General features: G+C 44.9%; 1 protein-coding gene across 3 annotated transcripts; it reads right to left on the bottom strand.

Annotated features, from left to right (window-relative positions):
* Positions 1–1,015: 1,015 nt before the first annotated feature.
* On the bottom strand, positions 1,016–8,747 carry MTFMT (mitochondrial methionyl-tRNA formyltransferase). 3 transcript variants are annotated; one of them, XM_030955564.1, is made up of 10 exons: positions 8,608–8,741; positions 7,961–8,173; positions 7,435–7,557; positions 6,527–6,629; positions 5,899–5,974; positions 5,259–5,350; positions 4,637–4,718; positions 4,261–4,343; positions 3,733–3,951; positions 1,016–2,071 (listed from the first exon to the last, which is right to left on the bottom strand). In XM_030955564.1, the coding sequence occupies exons 1-9, from the start codon at positions 8,730–8,732 to the stop codon at positions 3,751–3,753; spliced, it is 1,098 nt and encodes a 365-aa protein (XP_030811424.1). In that variant the 5' UTR covers positions 8,733–8,741; the 3' UTR covers positions 1,016–2,071; positions 3,733–3,750. The 3 variants fall into 3 exon arrangements, with proteins under 3 accessions (XP_030811424.1, XP_030811423.1, XP_030811422.1); XM_030955563.1 differs by lacking the exon at positions 1,016–2,071 and adding an exon at positions 2,661–2,802; XM_030955562.1 differs by lacking the exon at positions 1,016–2,071 and having other exon boundaries at positions 3,514–3,951; positions 8,608–8,747.
* Between the last annotated feature and the right edge of the window lie 10,974 nt (positions 8,748–19,721).

The following is a 19,721-nucleotide window of genomic DNA, read 5'->3' as shown; positions in this document are numbered from 1 at the left end:
AGACAAACCCAGGAGATAAAGGGATGAAAGCAGGCTCAGGATCTGATCCCTGTGCTGCATGTGGGCTTGCCAGTCAAACACAGCAGACTACAGGACTCTTCCTTCTGGGGAGAAATGTGTGTTTAACAGCACTGAAATAGTCACGGTCCTACAGCCTGGAACAGCCAGAAGCTCTCCAAGTTTCCCCAAAATGTCCCCCTCTGCAGCTTAGCACTGACTTGGAGGAACAAACTAATCTGTGCACTCACTGAGTCGCTGAGCTCTCCCAGGAGGCTTCTGGCAGACTGTGTTGGACGCAGAGCAAGACAGAGGTTTCCATCACGGGTGCTTAAGCACTACCAACAGAAAACAACCATGACATAACCGCCACTCAGTGCTAACACTTCACTGTTACTGATGAGCCACCGTCCCAAATACATTAAGAAAAGTTTATATAGGAGCAAAGCTACTGCAGGGTCCTGGCATCTGCTACTCACACAAATTTTATGCTACAGTTCAGTGTCAGTTGACTCCTCCAGCTTGCGTTTATGGTAGTGTATGGCAGTGGCCCTTCTGCAGCTTGAAACCCAACACACACTCCCACATATCAGAGAGCATCAGCTAGAGGAATGCAGGAAGGCTGGGACTCGGCTCCTCCCTTGGCCTTAGCCTTTGGACCACCAACCTTGAGGAACAGGCTGAAGAAGGAGACCTGGCTCCTAAACATCGGCAGGTTTGTGGCTAATGGCAAAGCATCTCCCATTAAGGTCACTTAGTTTCCAACCCGCAGATAAATCTAGTGACCTATCCCTCCTGTTTTTGAAGGAAACTATTGCTTCCCAGAAGCTACCAGGACACTAGCAGATAGGATAAACAAAGGAGAGAGATTCTTGTCTGGCCTCAACCAGCAAATTATTAGGGGATTTTGCAAACAACTTTATCAAAAGGCTCAAGTACTTCTCTGATTAGTCACTTATACTTTTTATTTATTTGTAATGTATTCAGAAAACAGGAATAAAGAGGTTTCCTAGGAAGCAGGGGGAGTAGTAAGGTTGCGGAACATGAAACAGATGCATCTAATTGTGAGTCACCAGCATCCTAGGAAATATCACTCCCTCTACTAACATTTATTTGAAATCCATGATGAAATCATACCTTATCCAACACCAGAGCCCTTCTGGTGCCCAAATATTTTGCAGTTCTGCCAATAATTTGGTCCCAGTGATATTAAACTGAGCCATAGTGGACATTGGGTCTGTGAATACCTCTGTTGCTTTCCCTCTCTCCTCTGAGAGGAGAACAGCTGTTTTATTTTGCTAAGATCCCATTCCAATGGCCAGGGTAGCTGTACTCAACCCCATCAGTGGTACTGGGGATCGAATCACTGCGTCTGTGTTCCAGAGTCAACCCTGACATGCTATTCCACACCTCATCAGTGAATGCCCCATTTTTGTTTTGTCTGTTCTGCAAAAATAATCAGATTTTCATTACTTACTGAGTTAAATCCCTGCAGAGCCAGGTGAAAGCAAAGTTTCCAAAGAGACATTTTGGCTAACAGCTGCCTGGGGAACACCGATTCCATTTAAAACTTCTCTACCATGCCAAAAATAGCATGCCAAAGACTTTCTCCACAAAAAAATAAATTAATCTTACCTTCTTTTGCTCCATAAAATGGTTTGGGTAAAGTTGTGCATATTCAGAGCTAGGACATTAGCTATTAAACAACTCAGAATGGTCCAATCTTTTATAACCTCTCACACAGCAAACAAAAGAAGCCTTATAGCAAACTCTGCACAGATCAAAAGATTAAATTACAAGTACATGGGATCCTGGCTGAAATATGGTTTAGACATTATTCACTATTAAACAACTAACTGAAGGCATTCTGTACCAGATTTTCACCATCTTCTGTCCAGCTGTCCTTGGTTTTCACCCAAAAGGGATGCAGCGAGCTCCATCTACAGGGATTCTGGGCACATGCCACTTCAAACTTCCCAGAAACACAGGCAAACTCTTCCTGTTGCTTTATGCTTTAGTGAGAGCCAGATTATTGTCTGCCAGCAATAGGTCTCACACCGAATGTGACCTAAAACTGAAGATGAGAGATACACAAAAGAGTTAAAAGAATTTTCGTCATGTCACTGCTAGGAAGAAACTATTGATTTAGCAGTTTGGTTATCAAAAAGACTTTAACCTGGACTACTCTGCCTGAACTTTTGTCACTGTATTTTTCCTGCAGCAGTCATGCCTCACTGTTCATTTTGCTCAGGTTATAATGAACAAGAACTAATTTTCCAGGGCCTAAGGACCTGGAATATCTGAAAAGTTGGATCCTGAAACACTGAAATAGTTGAATCCCAGTTAACTAACACTTAAGTCCAATACTCTTTATCATTAGTGCTTAAAATTACCTCTAAATTGTGGTGGTGGGGTTTTGCCATACAGTGAGGTAGCAAGCCCCAGAAAACTTCCCAAACCACCCACTATCCCCACAAACCCACAGAAAACTCACTGACCCACCCACCCTTCTATTGGCATAAAGCAATTACTAACATTTCCAGACTGATCTGAACAGAATAAAAACAAAGTGACTCCACAACTTGCACTTGCAAAAGGTAGCAGGGAGCAAAACACAAAAATATGTAATTTTCTTGGAAGCAAACTTGCCAGATTTAGAATTCCTGCAGCACAAACTGCAGAGTCTGCGGTCAGGAACAACAGGAATTCTCTACAGGAGCCTGACTTCCACCTTGCTGTTGTTTCCAGTTTTTGACTCTGATTCATAGGCTTGGATTTCTTGGAGGACCATGTGTTTTGGAAAACCTGTCAGAGGCAATTAATTGATGATCTAATGGCAGTAGAAGAAAAATACTGCAGCAGCTGCTTTAACAGATGCTTCTTCAGAAACATTTTAATCCTTGTGATATGACATTTTTCTAGATTTTTTTGCTTTTACTTCAGTAGAACTCAGAAAAAGCAGGGAAAAGTTAGCAAATATTAAAACAGCTAAGATACAGCCAGTCTGCTCTGCTGTTATGCTCAGTGCTATATTACCTCTTCTAAAACAAAAATGTGTAAGAATCACAAGTTGTGGGGTTCTTGACATGAAATACTCCTTGTATATGCCATTAAGCAAAGACAGATTGAGGAAAATCTTGGATTAGATTAACTCCTCATCGGGTAAAAACCTCTCCCATCAGAAAGTGAAATAGCAGAACATAAATTTTCTGGATGAAGGGCACAAAAATTTTAAATGGGATGTATTTCAGGACATGAAAAAAGAAAAGAGAGGGAGGAAAATCATGATGGACAGGGAAAGATTCTTTTATGTTCCCAGCTAAGTTATTCACCTCAATGCAGGGATAGAAAGCAAATTTTAGGATCCACAAGAATATCAAACTAGACAGTCTAAGTCTCAGTGAGCATTAAAAAAGTTCACTGGATTTTAGTATTTCCAGATTAAAGTAATTGTCCAAAACTTACCCCTGAAGAAAATTACACCGAAGTCCCAAAAAAAACCCCTGAAAATGTTGTATAAAAATAAATTTATTTCTCAACAGTGGAAACAGGGATTTATTCAATATCTACAGCACTCATGGAGATTCTCTTCCTTAATGGGGAAAGAAAGGTAGTATCTTCAGGAACCCACCACGAAAACATGTAGATGACAATAAGATCAAACACTATGGGAAGAAATCCCCTTATTAAGTTGAATGTTATAGGTGGGCTTTGAAATATTTTATATTAACTTACAGACATTAAAAAATACATTTATTGCTTTATATCCTGCGCCAATATTCCCTTCTCTTTCAGAGTCTTTTTTGCCGTGCTAAGTTTGAGTGTTTGAAATCTGCATTCCTGATGAACTGTTCTTGGATTCTGCTGGAACCAAGAGTGCATATATCCATTGTAGAAGTCAACTGCTGTAAGCTTCTTCTTTAAAACAACTGTTTTGATTCCAACCCAGCCTTCCTAAAAACAAAAACAAACAGAAAAAGGCAGTAAGCTCCTTCCATGTTTAAAGCTTTAGGTCCCATAGGGTGGCTTACAAAATACATTTTATTCAATGTTAACAGGCTAACAAGTTGAATTCTTGCTTGCAAATGTGCAAAGCCTGTTAATGGAAATTAAAAGTTTAAGGTATCAAATATAACATCTGGTGCTGATCTAAACTAGTATAGAGACTAACAATGGACAATTAAAACAAAAGTTATGCACCACATAAATACTAGAAACCTCATCTTTAGGGCAGTGAATATAAAACAAATAGGGAAAGCCTACCTTGCAGCGAGCTATCAATGTTTGGGACATTTTATGGAACAACAATGAACCAGGAACAACTTCACAGTCATTCTGTATTTGATCTAAAAGCAAAGAAAGGTCATCCTGCATTTTTATGCCAAAAAGTACAGAAAAGGTTTGAACCACTTCTGTTCCTTTGAAGCATGATAACCATCTTGAGCCACTATTTTGCTGAAAAATATTTTATTATAACCAAATGAACAGAAACAATCAGAACAGTCATTCTCTGGCACTACTCCATATCTGATCCATGAACACTCACTAAGCCCTGATCAGTCACACACCTTGGCCCACATGGCACTCAGACTCTTAAAGAAAATAGTTTAAAAAAATTTAATAATTTAAGAGTAAATACCAGAACAACCAGGGATATTATCCACTTCCACAAAATCCAGGAGTTTAATGGTAGTACCCTTCCAGAGTGTCTGCAAAGGAAACTGGAAACAGAAACAGATGACATATTCAGAATGTTTTCACATTTCCAGGCTATTTTTTCCTCAGGCAAAATACCTGTGATAATAACATCAAGGGAAAATTTAGCTGTATGTCTAGATAGGAGATTTTCCTTTTCAGACTCAGTTTTCCTTACCCTTCCTCAACTCAAACCATTAGACTGTGCAGAAATGAGTTAAGCAATTAGCTACAACAGCTCTTCACTGTGGCTCTCTGCACTGTTTACTGCCATGCAGAGATGTCACTGCAGCATTCCAAATCTCCTCAAATACATCAGGGAAAATCTCAGAGCTAAGGAAACAATATAATATTTTTGAGCTGATTTCACACTTGGGATCAAGTCCATGAAAATTCTCCTGCACATTAATTCCACCTCTAATGATAAACGACCAGGATTTTAGAACACATGCAAGGTTACAGAGGCTAAAATAACTAAAACTGAGGTATAGTGATTAGTTAAAATATCTACACCAAACTCAGCCATGCTATAGGACAGAAAAGGGTTCCAAAAAATCCAGTCTCACCATACTTCCTATAGCACGATGCAGCTGAATTATTTGTGCAGCTGTTTGCTCTTCCCATTTTATACAGCTCTTCGCTATAGAGATTTTAGGAGCTGTGGGGAAAAGAGGAATTAGAAGACTTCTTATTTTGCTTTGCATCTTTTAGCAAACAGCTGTACTACTTCATCCTATTTTAAACCTCAGTTTTTCCTGACCAATAGTGGGCCTACCATCAATTCAAGATACCTCAGACAAAAACTGGAGAAAATATTTTGTAAACACCTCAATGTGGATTATTTTTTATTCTCAGTTGTTCTCTTTATATACCCATTGCACTGCAAACTTGTATCATTTTTATAAGTACCATTCTAACCCTTCTGTCTGCATTACAACAATGAAGAATAATAAACTCAGATGTTGTGACATCAATAGTGATTTTGATATTGTACAAGTAACTGGAAAAAATTAATATAGTAAGTCTGAAGAATTCTGAAGCATTTTTCTCCTGGATGACATTTTTAAGCCAGAGAAGGCAGTGAAGAGAGCATACTGAGAAATGAATCTAAAAAAAAAATACAACCCAGCATGGCAAAAAAACTTCAATTTTCCTGCTGATCAAGGAAGAAATGAACAAGTCACATTAAAAACAATGTGTACCTACCAAATGTTACTCCTTCTTTTGGCTGCTCTTTTTTATTTTTTAAACTTTCAGGCAAGTTCTTCAAAACTGCTAACAGCTGCAAAATTAAATTTTGTACAGAATATTAGTCAAGCTAAGTTTAATCAATAATAAACAAAGTAAAACTTAATTTTTCAACAGTGAAACTGTCCTGTGAGCTTTTAGAAAATTGGCTCAGTATGTTCAGAAAATGTGTATCCTTGACACAGAGACAGTAAAGACAGCCTTCCCACTGAATCACAATAAAAAAACGCAATTACTTTTTTATGGATGATCTCTTCTCTGATATTAATTCCAGAAGAGATCAAAAGCTGACTATTCAAATAAAAAAGCAGATATTAATTAAAATTAAAGAACCTGCACTGTTTCCACAGACAGCACTTGGGTTCTTCACTGAATAGAAACCAACAACACAGAGGATTGACACTGACACTTTATCACAGACCACTGAGCTCTCCTCTCAGCAAGGCAAAGTGCTCACGAACACCAAGTTTCACATCATCCTCCTCCTAAACTTGAAGCCAGCTCAGAACAATATTAGTAAGAGTTCTGTTTGCACATGTTAAAAGCAAAGTACCAGTCAGAAGTGACACAGCTGGCAGGACTTTACCATGTTTGTCCCCATCTTTGCCAACATCCCTTCCAGCTCCTGTGCCGTGCAGTGGGGAGGAACAGAGACCTCTTCTTGCTTAATAATTGGACCTACATCAAACCTGCAAGGCAGAAAACATACAACCTTACTGGAGAAGCTGAAGCTTAATTAGCAGTTCAAAAGTCTGCATTCAATACATTAGCTCAGTTGCTAATTATCCTTTTTTATCCCCTCTAAAACTATTTTTCAGATGTCATTTCACATTATCAAATTGTTTAGTTCACAAGACAAAACAAGGAAGAGAATACCAATCTTGGCAGCAAGATTCTCTTCAGCAAGCTGAGACTGATATGAACACACAATTTACAGTTCAGAATATGAGATCTAAGAAGGAACAACCTGAAATACTTAAGATGAAATTTGCTTCACATTTTCCTGAGATCTATTATTAGACAAGCATCTCAGAAAGAAAACGTAACTAAATAATGTATTTTCACAAGCCTTTTAAGCCAGAGCTTGGGCTGAAACTAAAACATATAACCTTCTTCATGCCTAGACAGGTAATTTCTTGTCTTCTGTCCACTTACAGGACGTTACAGGGGACTCTAAAGTCTGAAAACCATTCTGTCCTGTCATATCAAGCCTATTGATAAAGCTGTGTGACTGCTCTCTGTCTGTTTCTTGTGACAATACTAAAAATTAGAGAACAGGCCTGAAGCGCAAATTGCACACTTAATAAAATACTGTAATTGTGGCAAATCTCATACAGTTAGATGAACATTTTTAAGTGTTTAAAACCTTAATTACATACATTAAAAAAACTGTGGTTATGTAGAATGAGTTAAATGATGACTTCAGCAGTGATTATTTAAAGCCCTGAGAGGCCACAGCAACAGTGAGTCGTCTGCAAAGGACGCCAAACCTACCTTTTTGGTCTTATTTCCATAATTGTCACCCCAGTCACCTTATCACCATGAAGCACCGTGTGGACTATGGGTGCAGGACCACGCCATCGTGGGAGACAGCTGGGATGGACATTCAGCACACCACTGGAATGAAATATTTACAAGTTAGAACAGGAATGGTACTGGAAACACATGTAAATGGAGTGCAATGTATACTACAGCAAACTGCTATCTGTTCATACGTTCTCATGGGTTACTGGCTTAAATAAGCACCTGAAGGAAAATTCACACTATATAAACTTCAGTTTCTCAGCGAACACAGAAAGAGATGTGAGGAATAAAGGCAAACATTCTGCTGGGTATTTGCATAAATTTACACCCATGTGTCAAAGAACACCGAATTACACCATGACAACAGTAAGGCTCAGGCTAAGCATATGAACCCAGGGAAGCTGACCTCACCTGCTCCAAGTCACAGATGTTGCCCCAAAACGAGAGTGCAGCTTGGCTAACAAAGCAGTGACAGATGTCCTGTCCACACACTTACTATGGGAACTGCAGAATGAGCTCCTCGCTTAGAAGACGTCCAAAAGATGCCACCACACCCACATCAAACTGCCCCGCGGGTCCCGTGTGCGGCCACTCGTGCACAGGCAGCTGGAGCTCCCTGGCACAGCTCCTGACGGGCAGGTCCCGGGCCAGGCGGGAGGGCAGGGTCACCACCTCCAGCCGGGACACGAGCGAGTCCTCGCTGGGCTCCCTAGGGGGGGGACAAGGTGTTGAAGGCGTCGTGCAAACAGACTGAGGCGAGGGCTGGGTCACCTCCACCCCTCGCTGTGCCCCTGTGCCAATTCCCTCAGCCTCTATGATTCCGGTCCCTGTCCCAAGCTCAGTCTCCTTCCCCCTCCCTTCTCTGCCATCCTCCCAGCCCAACCCACGGTCCCTCCCGCGCGACTCCAGCTCATCCCTCAATAACCTCTAAGCCTCATCACCAGCCTTCATCTCCCATCCCTCAGTACCCATCCCTCTCTCACCCTCCCCGGCCTCGGCCGTGTCGCCTCAGGCTCCGCGCCCCTCAGGGTCCATCTCCCCCCTCAGGCTCCTCCCTCACGTCCCCGTCTCCCGTGTCCCCTCTGCCCCTCTCTCCCGGCCCTGTCTCCTCTCAGAGCCCTCTCCCCCGTGCCCGGGCGGTACCCGGCGGCCCGCAGGGCTCGCAGGGTGGTCACGGCGAAGCGGTCGGTGCCGAAGAACAGGACCCGCCATGGCGGCCCCGCCGCCCTGACGCCCTCGCGCCAGGCGCGCAGCAGCCGGGCCCGCATCGCGGGGCTCCCGCCGCGCGCGCCGATGACGCAGCGGGACCCGCCTCGCGGCGGGGCCGCCCTCAGCGCTGAGGCGGCGCCGCCATAGTCATAAAATTGTAGAATTATCGGCGAACCTGAGTTGGAAGGGACCCAAAAGGATCATCGAGTCCAACCTATAGCCCTGCGCAGGACATCCCAATAATCCCACTCGGTGCCTCAGAGCGTTGTCCGATAGCTTCTTGAGCTCTGGTAGCCTTGAGGTCGTGACCATTCCTTGGGGAGCCCCTTCCAGTGCCCGACCACCCTCTGAAAACCTTTTCCGGACACCCAACCGAAATCTCCCCTGACTCATCTTTATGTCGTTCCCTAGGGTCCTGTCACTGGTCACGAGAGTGAAGAGAGCAGTGTCTGCCCCTCGGGAGGATGTTGAAGACCACAATGAGGTCTCTCAGTCTCTTCCAGGCTGGACAAAACAAGTGTCCTCATCCACTCCTCACAGAGCATCCCTTCCACACCCTTCCCCATCCTCGTGGCCTCCTTTGGACGCTCTCTAAGAGCAATGTGCCTTCACATTAGCCTGGAGAAGACTGACAGGGGATCTCGTTAATGCATAAAAATATCCTAGGGTGCTAAAATGCTAGGGCAAGGGTCTTTTGGGTGGTGCTCAGCAGCAGGATGAGGAGCAATAAATTATATTGTCCATAAATTAAAACACGAGAAGTTCCATCTCAACGTGAGGAAGATCTTTATGCTGAGGGTGGCAGAGCACTGGGACAGCTGCCCAGAGAGGGTGCAGAGTCCCCCTCTCTGGAAACGTTCCAAACCCACTTGGACGCATCCAGCTGTGTCCATGCTCTGCATGACCCTGCCTTGGAAGGAGGTTGGACTGGGTGATCTCCAGAGATCCCTTCCAACCCTAACAATTCCGGGATCTTGGTGTGGGGTGGTGGAAGCCGTCAGGGCAGCCCTCAAGGTCTGTGCTGCCCTGACAGCTCCGGCCCCACGGTGTCGATGATCCCGAGTGGTGTCACCCATGGCCCCTTAACCCTGACCAGGAATTGTCCATACTGCCTCAGTGCAAAGATAATGCAGAAAAACGTCAGGGACTGGAAGGGGTGTTGACCCCAAAGCCACTGATCCGTCTCTGACAGCATTTGAAAAACAGAGTTCAGTTTCTGACTCCACGGACAGCTTCATTTTAACAGTGACAGTAACTCAGAGAATGTTTTCTTGTAAACTATGGGGTCAGAATCACCACTTAAAGAACTGTCTCCTCCCATAACGTAAGTATGAAAATATTTTATCATTCTGCTAAGTACATTCTTTCCCCCCATGGGAAGATAGATTATTTGTGTAGCTTTTAATGTAAATCACATACACAAATTCCCTGCACATGTAAATCATAGTCTACCCTTCAATCTTTGACACTAGGAATTTCTGCAGCATGGAGTGTGAGAATCTGTAAATGTCCTATATGCCTGTGAAAATATGTAAATTACTTGGAAAATGGATGGCAGAATTTTATGTCAGATACATGAGGGAAGGATCAATAAAAAAGTGAAATTTTGTGCCACACTAAGCAGTGCTGTATATATTCCTTCCCTTTTTCATGTCTGTTTGACCATCATTAGGGTTTTCTTCTCTCAGACATTGAAGATGCCATTGTCTCCTGTGATGATAATAAGGAGAAAAGAATGAAAAATTGCTGTTACAGGTAAAAAAAAAAAGAGTCAGGCCATTCTAATTGGGGTGCTTACATTCCTGCACCCTGAGAAAAGGAGAATATGCTACCAAATGCAGGTAATTTCCTAATCAGTATGCAAAAATCAAATGCTCAAAAAATCTTACAATTCTCTGTTAACTGGCAAGTCTCATGAAAATGCTTGGTTTAGTCACAGGCAGTACACGTCAACTCTGGTCACCTCATCTTAGTGCATAAATAAAAGGTTATGGGGAAAATAAAATATAAACAAGAGGCTAGCAAGGATGAAGGAATGGCTTGTGCTTGAGAAGAGATTAAAGCTCCCAGCACGGTTCATGTTGGAAGGGGGCTTGGAAAGAAGGGAAGGTGAACAGTCTGACTTATCATAAACAGGGAACAATTCGTCATTGCACAATAACTAAGTGATTACAGACACTCATGGCTGTCAGGCCCCAAACATGAGGAGCACTGTTCAGCACAGAGTGTAATTTCAGGCCTTATCTCATATGGTGAAAAATTTGACCTCATGATATCTCAAATGCTGAAAAATACTCATGGTTTCCAGAGGCAGTGAGGGAGATTGCTGGAAGAAAGGCTGGAAGGAGATGTCCTGTGTGGTGACTGCAAATACCAGTTCTCTGAGGTCTTGGGTGAAGCCCTGGATTTGTCACCAGCACTTCAGAAAGGCCAGGGATGTACGAGTATGTCTGGGTTGCCAAAAGTTGTGAGTTTGAACCCAGAATCCAGCTGCTGCTCGGTGTTAATTTCCAGGTATCAGATCCAGGCACTGAACATGTCATTGATACTGTGTGTAGAGTTTCACCTGCTGTTCCTCCAGGACTTAAGTCCAGAGATGGATTCTCACTTCTGGCTGTAGTTAAGGCTCCTGGAAATGCTGTAACTCCATGCTGAGCTTTTGCCAGACATATGCACAAAGTGATTAAAGTTTCATTTGCAGTGAGTTTTTGAAGTGGACTTAAATTCCTTCCAGTACACTTGCTCCCACGTAATTCATTCTTGGCTCTGCTATGACAGCACATTTCAAACACATTATGGCTGTTATTCATTATTATGCCTTCGACGCAATGTTCGTGAATTTTAACTGAAGATTTATTTTGATATAAAGTTTTTCAGAATGACAGCAACTATCTGATTGTTTCACCAAAAAAAAAAAAAAATCTGGCTTTCCTGCTGTATTTGAACTCTGCTTTTGTACATGGAAAGAAAAAAACCTCCAACCCTGAATGTTTAGTTATTCTGTAACCAGGCATTTCAGGTCAAAGACACTGAAGAGATCAAAAAAGATAAGCAAAATTAAAACACCAAGGTCAGACAAATTCTTCCCAAGAGTAGTGAAGACAAATCTGAGGAGGAAACAGAACACAAATCAGATCTTATCTCTACTTTGCTTCCTGGCCAAAGATGCTGAAAGTGTCTCCAAGAAGTAAAAAGATATCTCACATTAACCAGTGCCAGTGTTGTCAGGAGAGACACAGAATCAAACACACCCTCGCTGGAGAGGAGCACTCCTGAGCACGTTTGTGGTTCTCTGGAAAAGGAGAGGATTACTGGGCACAAGAGCCAACTCTAACCAGTGGGGAACTGGTTTCATTTCCATGTACATCATGCTGAGTCCTAAACATATCTCAGCCACCTACCTGCATCCTGACCCTAGATATATACATAAAGCCATGTAGAAAATTGGAATGAAAAGGAACTTTCTGGGGTTTTGCATTCACCATCCTTATGTTACAGTCACCTCTTCACCATGGCCAGTGTCTCTATCCCTCTACTCAAGAGATTGTTCTGCAGGAGCCACGTCTTCTTTGAGCTTTCCCAAGGCCAGAGGGTTTGATTGTGAGACCACTTATGTCCTATTCCTGTGCACCCTGGCAACAAAAAGCTCCCCAAGATGCTAGAAAAGTGTTCCCCACACGGGTGGCACTTCTAAAAAGATCCAGCTGGAATTGAGAAGGAAAGAAAGCATGATTTACCATGTGGTGGGATGTCCTGCCTGGACATGCCTCCAGCAGCAGGGAGCAGCTCTTGTTTCCTGGGGGATGCATTTCTGAGCTCCCATCTGATTGCTGCCAGGCTGAGGCTGAGCAGTGAAACATCTCTGTTTGGGGAGAACACGTTTGCTGGGTGTTATCTCACGGGGGCTGCCCAGGGGAACTCTGGATGTGAGATGGGATTCAAAGGATTAATGACAATTAACAATTAACATGGAACAAAGCTTCAACGCCAAAGATCATAGAATCATAGAGTGGCCTGGGTTGGAAGGGACCATAAAGATCATCTCATTCCAGTACCCTTGCCATGGGCAGGGATGCCTACCACCAGACCAGATTGCTCCAAGGCCTGTCAAACATGGCCTTGAGCACTTTATTTCAAGCTGAAAACCACCAAGAACAGGACAAACACACGGATACTATACCTGCCATCTGCAGTTCAGCTGGAGCTAACCAGAGCTAGCTGTGTGTCCCAAGCCCATTGGTGAGATGCCTCTCTCTTGCTTTGCAGTGTGCAGCTCCATCCATGAATCAGGTATTTCAGGGGGGAGGAATCCTCCTTTCCCAATGTGGCTGTCACAAAAAGTAGCACATCAGTCTGCAGAGCCTCTTAGCAGACTATTGACTTAGCCAGGCATTACCAGTACCTGTGAAACTGGCACGGCAAAATCTCTGACTGCTGCTTCAAGCTTTGCATGCAAAGTTGTCTGCTCTGGTAAGATGCTCTGACAGCCTTAAAATGGCCATGCACTGAAAAAAAAGAAAAAGATTTTAAAAAAAAGGATAATATCTGCTTTATCAGGACGTGCTTCCTGTATGCAATGAGGACTGAGCCAAGCACAGTGAACATTATCATTTATTTTCACTGAAGAGTAACTTATTACTGAATGTCATTCTACTCAGCGTGCTCTTTTAATACTGATTATGCCAATAACTTGAGCAAATAAACTGGAAGTTGCTACAGCTCATGCTTTGGCAAAAGGTCATTCACCTCGTGCTGTAAATGGTCCCACTAAAGAGGTGTGTTTTTCAGGGGCTGGAGTGTACCTCACCTGTTGAACTGGCCTTCACACATGACTCAGGAGCAGAGTGAATCACAGCTGGTAGCATACCCAGAGCAGGAGCACAGGGAGCCTTGTATTGCCACGGTGCTGGAGGAGATGTCTTCTGATGACAGGGCTTAAAGAAGAAATGTAGCTTCCTCCCTGCTGGGAACTCCACGTTTCTGGTGAGTTAGCGGAGATTAACGGGCATTCCTCCTGCACTGGCTGCTGGGTTAATTTATAGCTATCTGTAAAAAAAAGGATTATTTATTTATTCCACTTAGAAAGCTTGAATCCTTGGAAATTTTAAGTGAAGGCAGACTTTTTAAGGAGAGACTGTCTGAATGGCAAGTAAGAAGCAGGCTGAGGTAACTCCTGCATATTAAAGCAGTCATAGAAAAATAACTTAGATATATATAATATAACTTAGATTTTTTTCTTTAGCTTTTTACTTTACAGAGGTTAAAAAATAGCCCAGACTGCCTTCTTGCCTTAATATTTTAAATATTAAACAATTCCTTGTGTTCCTTAATGGAGCTCAGACCTTAATGTACCTTTACAAACCATACCATCTATTTGCATGTCTGTGGTGTGACATTGTATATATATCCTCTATGAATCCCAAAGACAGGACATCCCACTTTAATACTGTATTTGAAATAACTGACCCATTTGAACACAATCTGCTAAGATAGGACAACCACTAGAGAGAGAGTCTGGATGACAAGAGGAGACTAATTTAAAAAGACTGATATGTTCTAAATGCATTGTCCCATACTGTGTAGTGAGCTTTGAATACAGAGCCCAGAGGGACATTATCATCTCAACAGAAGCTGTACTTGATGATCTTTCCAAGAGATTTTCCCCCATCTTTACTTAAACCAGTATAATACGTATCTAAAGACTTCTCATTTGCAGAATAAGGGCAAAATGTGTCTTGGTGAGCAGCCACGAATATCAGAGCTGACAAAAACCAAGCACAGGGTGGATTCACAGCACCACGTGCTGTGCCCTGGCTGGGAAGAGTCCACGTGCAGCTGTGGATGTGTGTGTTCCTATGTTCCCACATGGCACAGCCCCCTTGCTGGATTATGCCAACCTTTAAAGCACCAATCCCTCAGCTCTGCCTTCTGCATGTGACATGTCTCAGACCTTCAAGGGCTTCCATTATGAGAAAGGGTTTTACCATTTAAGTGCTGGGATCGATGCATAGAGCAAAAAGCAGTCCCTTGACATTTTCCTGTAATATCTTGAGATTTCATTGAATGCCAGCAAAGTCTACAGATCCACAGGAGGATTTGAAATAGCATTGTTGTGTGACTCTTTGCTCCTGAAATACATAATACTGTACAGATTTTGCAGCTTTTGGTGTTAAAATCTCATTTTCAAGAAGAAAGAAATTACAAAGACATTCAGGAGTCAATATAAACTTAAAATAATACAGGTAAAATGTTTCTTGAGAGGCACTGACCTCTTTGTTCTTTCTGCCTCCTTCCATACGAGCATAAAATGCATGAGCTTTTTCTCATTTGAGCTTCCCCTGTTGTACCCAAGCTGAGGAGCAACCTCAGAAGGGTCTTGGGTGAGGGACAGGAGACCAAAGTGCACACTCAGTGCAGAGGCCTGGATCGAAGGGCTCATCCCTGTCCATCAGCCACTAGAGTCACTGCTGAGATGTGCAGCAGGGGAGCAATGGGGAAGAGCATCCCCCAGCTGTCCCAGCTGGTCTCGTGGAGCAGCACTCACCCACGGTGGGATGTGGGCAGCAGGGCAGAGCAGCTGTGTGGGGGAGGCTGCAGGAGATGCCTTGAACAATCTCTTCCACGCTGGAAGATCCAAACTCCTCAGAGCATGTCCCGACCAACTGTGGGAGTCACTGTTTTCTAACTGGGAAAACTGGTGGTTTAGGCAGAATTCTGCCCAGTCTCTGCTGGAGTAGACACACTGACCTGAGAACACTACACTTCGTTTTGTAGCTTTGGTGAATGATACTAATTTTGTTAATGTGATTTAGATGTAAAAGATCTCTAAATTAACAGAAGTTTCCCTTAAAGTCTTTTACTTAAATGTCCTATTAATGCACAATAAGGGTCCATTCTGCTGCTGTGTTTTACCTACAAAGTTCTGGCCTCCCATATCTGGGGAGATTTGGCTGCTGGGCACTACTTGATGAAGTAGCAAAGTACTTCCAGCAGCTTTCCAGCATCCCTGCTGTGCACAGACACCGGGAGGTAACCCACAGTTTATGAAACACCTTAGGGGAAAATCACCAACATGCTTGTCAAATATTCCTGTTTGAGCAAATGATTACTCAGAAGCCTTGCACAGCAAGATTTAACACATTCAAGTGCCACTTCTTATTAGAGTGTAGCTGACTTGTAACTTATTTTCATTGGCACCAAGGCCTTATTTCCTCCTTTGTGAGGGGTGATCCATGTGAATAAGCTAAAGGTTACCTGGACGGAAGGGTAATTGGCACACCTAACTGCAGGGAGCAGCTTTACCCGTATTTTCTGAAATACAAAGTGGACCACGTACTTGAGAGTCCCCTCCTCAAAGAATTGCTAGCAGGTGGTTTTCTGGCAGCAGGGAGTAAGCCTGCATGCCTGGTTAGCTATAAAATGTGAACTTTGAATTGTGAAGACATTGAGAATGGGGGGGAAAATAGTACCAATCATTAGGTCTATAACCGACGGGACAAATGTTTCCCTGAGGAGTCAGCAGCGGCGTTGTTGACACGCCTGGCACAGTGGAACATGCTTGGGAGCAAGTTTCAGACAGCACCAGGCCACACAGCAAAGGCAGGTAAAAGCTGGGAGTATCAGACCGTCATAAAAGTCTTCATATAATAATTAATGGCTTGTGGGGCCCGAATGTCTGAGGGATACATGTGTGTTGTGGCGTCGCTGACCTGCCAGTGGGTGATGGCCAGCGAGCAGTGGGCTGGGGAGAGCCACCTCAACATCTCACCAGCTCACAGTGGGCAGCCAGGAATCTCTGCTCAGGGCAGGTCCCTTCGAAGGACACTGAAGAACTAATTTGAAGGAGCAGCCATAAAAGTTGGGTTGATGCCACTAATAAATGAGGGACTAAAGGTCAAGGAGGACTTTCTGTTTCCTTGAGGGATGGGAGACACCGAAGCCTCAATGGCAAGCCAGCCTTGCCTCCTCTTGGAGCTCAGCCTTCCACTTCCTCATCTCCACACCCTTATTCTGCCATCCATGGGTTGGCAATAGGTAGTCACATGCAAAGTATATATTCTCTAGGGATTATGGCAGGGGAGCAAGCAGGGAAACTTTGTTAGCTGGGGAGGGGCTGGCTCACAGCAGCTGAGCTCACATCTGTGCAGGTTTACCTCGGGCAGCAGGTGCTGTGCCGGACCCCCTCTGCTGTCACCTTGGTGGCCCAGGGATTCCTGCACCCTGTCCTGGCAGGTGAGACTCACGTTCTCAGGAGGAAACAGATGCTGGGGTACATGAGATCCCCTCTCTGAAAAGAGCTGGAGTAGGGAGGGAAATTAGGTTCTCTCTCAACTCCTTAGTCTCTCTGTCTTTTGCAGCCATCTCCACGCTGAAGAAATACTGTGAAGGTGTGATCCATCCCATCTGCATACACAAATATGAAGTTCTTCTGGATAATCCCATTTTTCCTGCTGCAAGGTAGAGTCTTGGCTTAAAGGATAATGGTGCGGGTGCAGTAGGTCACATGTGCAAAGACCTTAACTTCCTGGAAATACAGTTTCTTTCTTTCTTTCTGTGGGGCTATTTTCCTCAGTATACACCAGCAGCAGCCTGACTGAGCCAAGGAAAAAGTCGCACTCCATTCTGTGTGCATGTTCTGTGCTTGGGGTTGGCCACACTTATATGTTGGTTTCTCTGCAGACACTGAAGCTTTTCTGATAAAAATTGCTAGAGTCAAGCTGCGTATACAAGCCAGCCTGATAAATAAGAATTTCTTGCTGGAGGACTGCAGTCCAGAGTCAGATTTCCAGGACTGGTCTGGGCAAGGCAACTCTTTGGTGAATTGTGGCACACGGAGCTGCCTCTCCTTGGTGGAGATGGGGGATGTGGAAAGGCCCTATCAGCATTCTGAAGTCTTTTCAACCCTTGCACCTCACTGTAATGGGGTCTGCAGCCAAAAACACTCTCCACTTCTCAGTGCATGAGATCAGGCTGTGCACTCAGGGCTGCATTCTGCCTGCTTGGAGAATCGTGCTGGGCAACCCTGGGAGTGAAGGGGAAGGTCACCTCCAGTCTGAAGAGCTGCAGTGAGTGACTATTGCATCTTTGTCTTTCCACCACAGCTGAGGCAGAGCACAAGTACCTCCCAACCACCCTGGCCAGCACATACATGGATGAGCACACAGCAGGCAACATTACCCTTCCACTGGGCTTGGAACTGGAACAGCTGGAGGAGCTGCTCTGGTTCTTCCGCAGAGAAGACCGTGAGTCCCATTGGCGTTCCTGGGCTGAGACACAGTCCTTGGCTGTTAACTTTCTTGCCTAACAGAGATGCCTGAGGGCACTACCCTGAGGAGGTGATTTACCCCAGACACACAAACCCTCAGTCTTGCCTCTGGAATAAGCAGGCCATAGGTGAAGATAGGCAGGAGGCTTTGCTGAGATTGTGTCTCTGGGGTTCAGCCTCTTTCCAGGCAGAGCCTGCCAAGAGAGCAAAGGTCTCCTGTGATTTTGGCAGGGTGGAGGGAGCAGATTGACATAGCAGCAGATCAGCGTCATGAGGATCAACTTCAAAGCCACAAAAATCAAGGACAGAGCATCTTGGGTGTCCTCAGAAAAGCCCTGGCCGGGCTCTATGGGTCACACTGTGCTGTGCCTGCTAACACAGCCTCTCTGCTTTCCCTCAGCCTCAACATGGAATTACTCCGTTCTTGCGCTGTCCCTCGCGACCATGATTTTGGGTCTCGTTCTTCTGACCATTAACATTGTGCGAAACAGGTGAGACAGGAAAATTTGAGAATCTTTTGGTGTGTGGTGGTGCCCTGAAAGCCTCCCAGGCAAACAGCCACAGGGGTCTGGCAGGGAAGGACAAGCCCTGAGTGATGGAGAGAAGAGCAAACTCCCTTTGAACCATTTTTTGTTATAAAACCTTGCCTGATGCCTGCTCCCTTTGTGTCACTTGGAACAAGCTCCTTTTCTGGGCCCTGGATGGAATAAAGGTCTGCACAGCTCTGCCCAGCCCAACAGGGCTGCTGGGAGGGAAGTGAGGGTAACTGTGGTGTAAGGTGGTCTCCCCTAAGTACAGGGGCTCTGGGGCAGGACTCCCAGCCCTTCCCCATCCACATCCCCACACTGTTCCCCGGTGGCTGCACAATCCCACAGCTGAGGGGCAATTCGCTGTTTGCTAGGGCGCGAAAACAGCACTGTGTCAGAGCTGCCGTCTTCAGAGGAGAGAAGGGCTAAGGCTGCGAGCCTGCCTCGCTCTCCCTCTAGTGACGGCTGGCTGCGTGCTGCTCCTGGTGCCAGGAGCTGGGTGCTCTCCAAGCGTGAATCGCACAGTTGTGCGTGCTCAAACACTTCAGAGCACTTACCTGGCACAGCTCACCTGGCAGCGTTTGCCCGCAAGCAGCTGGCGTGTTCCAGGAACACGGTGTAAATTGATGGCTGTGACCCTCACCGGGGTTGGTGCCCTCAGATGTGGGCTGGGCTTGCTGCTTCACTTTGTGTGTCCTTGTTGTGCCTTCCCTGCAGGAAAAGGAAGATCCTCGTGAATGGAGAAACAGCACAGCCCACGCAGGAGGCTGACCCCGATGCCAAGCAAGCCCTGATGCCTGTGCAGGAATACAACCTGGCTGAGCCACTAAAGCAGCAGCCAGGGCCCCAGAGACCAGGGGACGTGATGGTCCAGTGGAAAGATGGGACTGTCACATCCCTGTACACAGAGACGTCTAAGGAGGCCATATAGTGGCAGCTGGAGTCAGCCCATTTAGGCCTTAAGGAAGGTATCAGAATGTCTCAATTCACAGGGGTGCAATTTTAAAAATGCAGTTTAGCCTGGAGAAAGAAAAGTGTGAAACAAATAAGCAGCAGAGTTGCACCTGCACCTGCAGCCCTGGGCTCAGCTCCTGCCTGGCTGGTGTTCCCCCACTGCTCTGGCTGCTTCCAGCCTTCCCTCCAGTGCCAGCTTCCTCTCCTCCCTTAGGTGCTGCAAACAGGTTTGACCTGAGCCAGGGAAGTAAGTGGGAAGCTTGGCCTGCAGTCAGCCAGGGAAAGCACCCTCACTTCCCATC

The sequence above is a fragment of the Camarhynchus parvulus genome, chromosome 10 (genome assembly GCF_901933205.1).
Source record: "Camarhynchus parvulus chromosome 10, STF_HiC, whole genome shotgun sequence".
Lineage (NCBI taxonomy): Eukaryota > Metazoa > Chordata > Aves > Passeriformes > Thraupidae > Camarhynchus > Camarhynchus parvulus.
The sequence above is the reverse complement of the archived record's forward strand: the minus strand, read 5'-3'. Positions and strand labels throughout refer to the sequence as shown.

Coding starts and splice junctions, on each gene's coding strand:
- MTFMT (XM_030955562.1), bottom strand. CDS start 8,732: ATGCGGGCCCGGCTGCTGCGCGCCTGGCGCGAGGGCGTCAGGGCGGCG. Junction 7,558..7,960: donor CTCATTCTGCAGTTCCCATA/GTAAGTGTGTGG, acceptor ATTTCATTCCAG/TGGTGTGCTGAATGTCCATC. Junction 5,351..5,898: donor AAAAGAAGGAGTAACATTTG/GTAGGTACACAT, acceptor TTTTCCCCACAG/CTCCTAAAATCTCTATAGCG.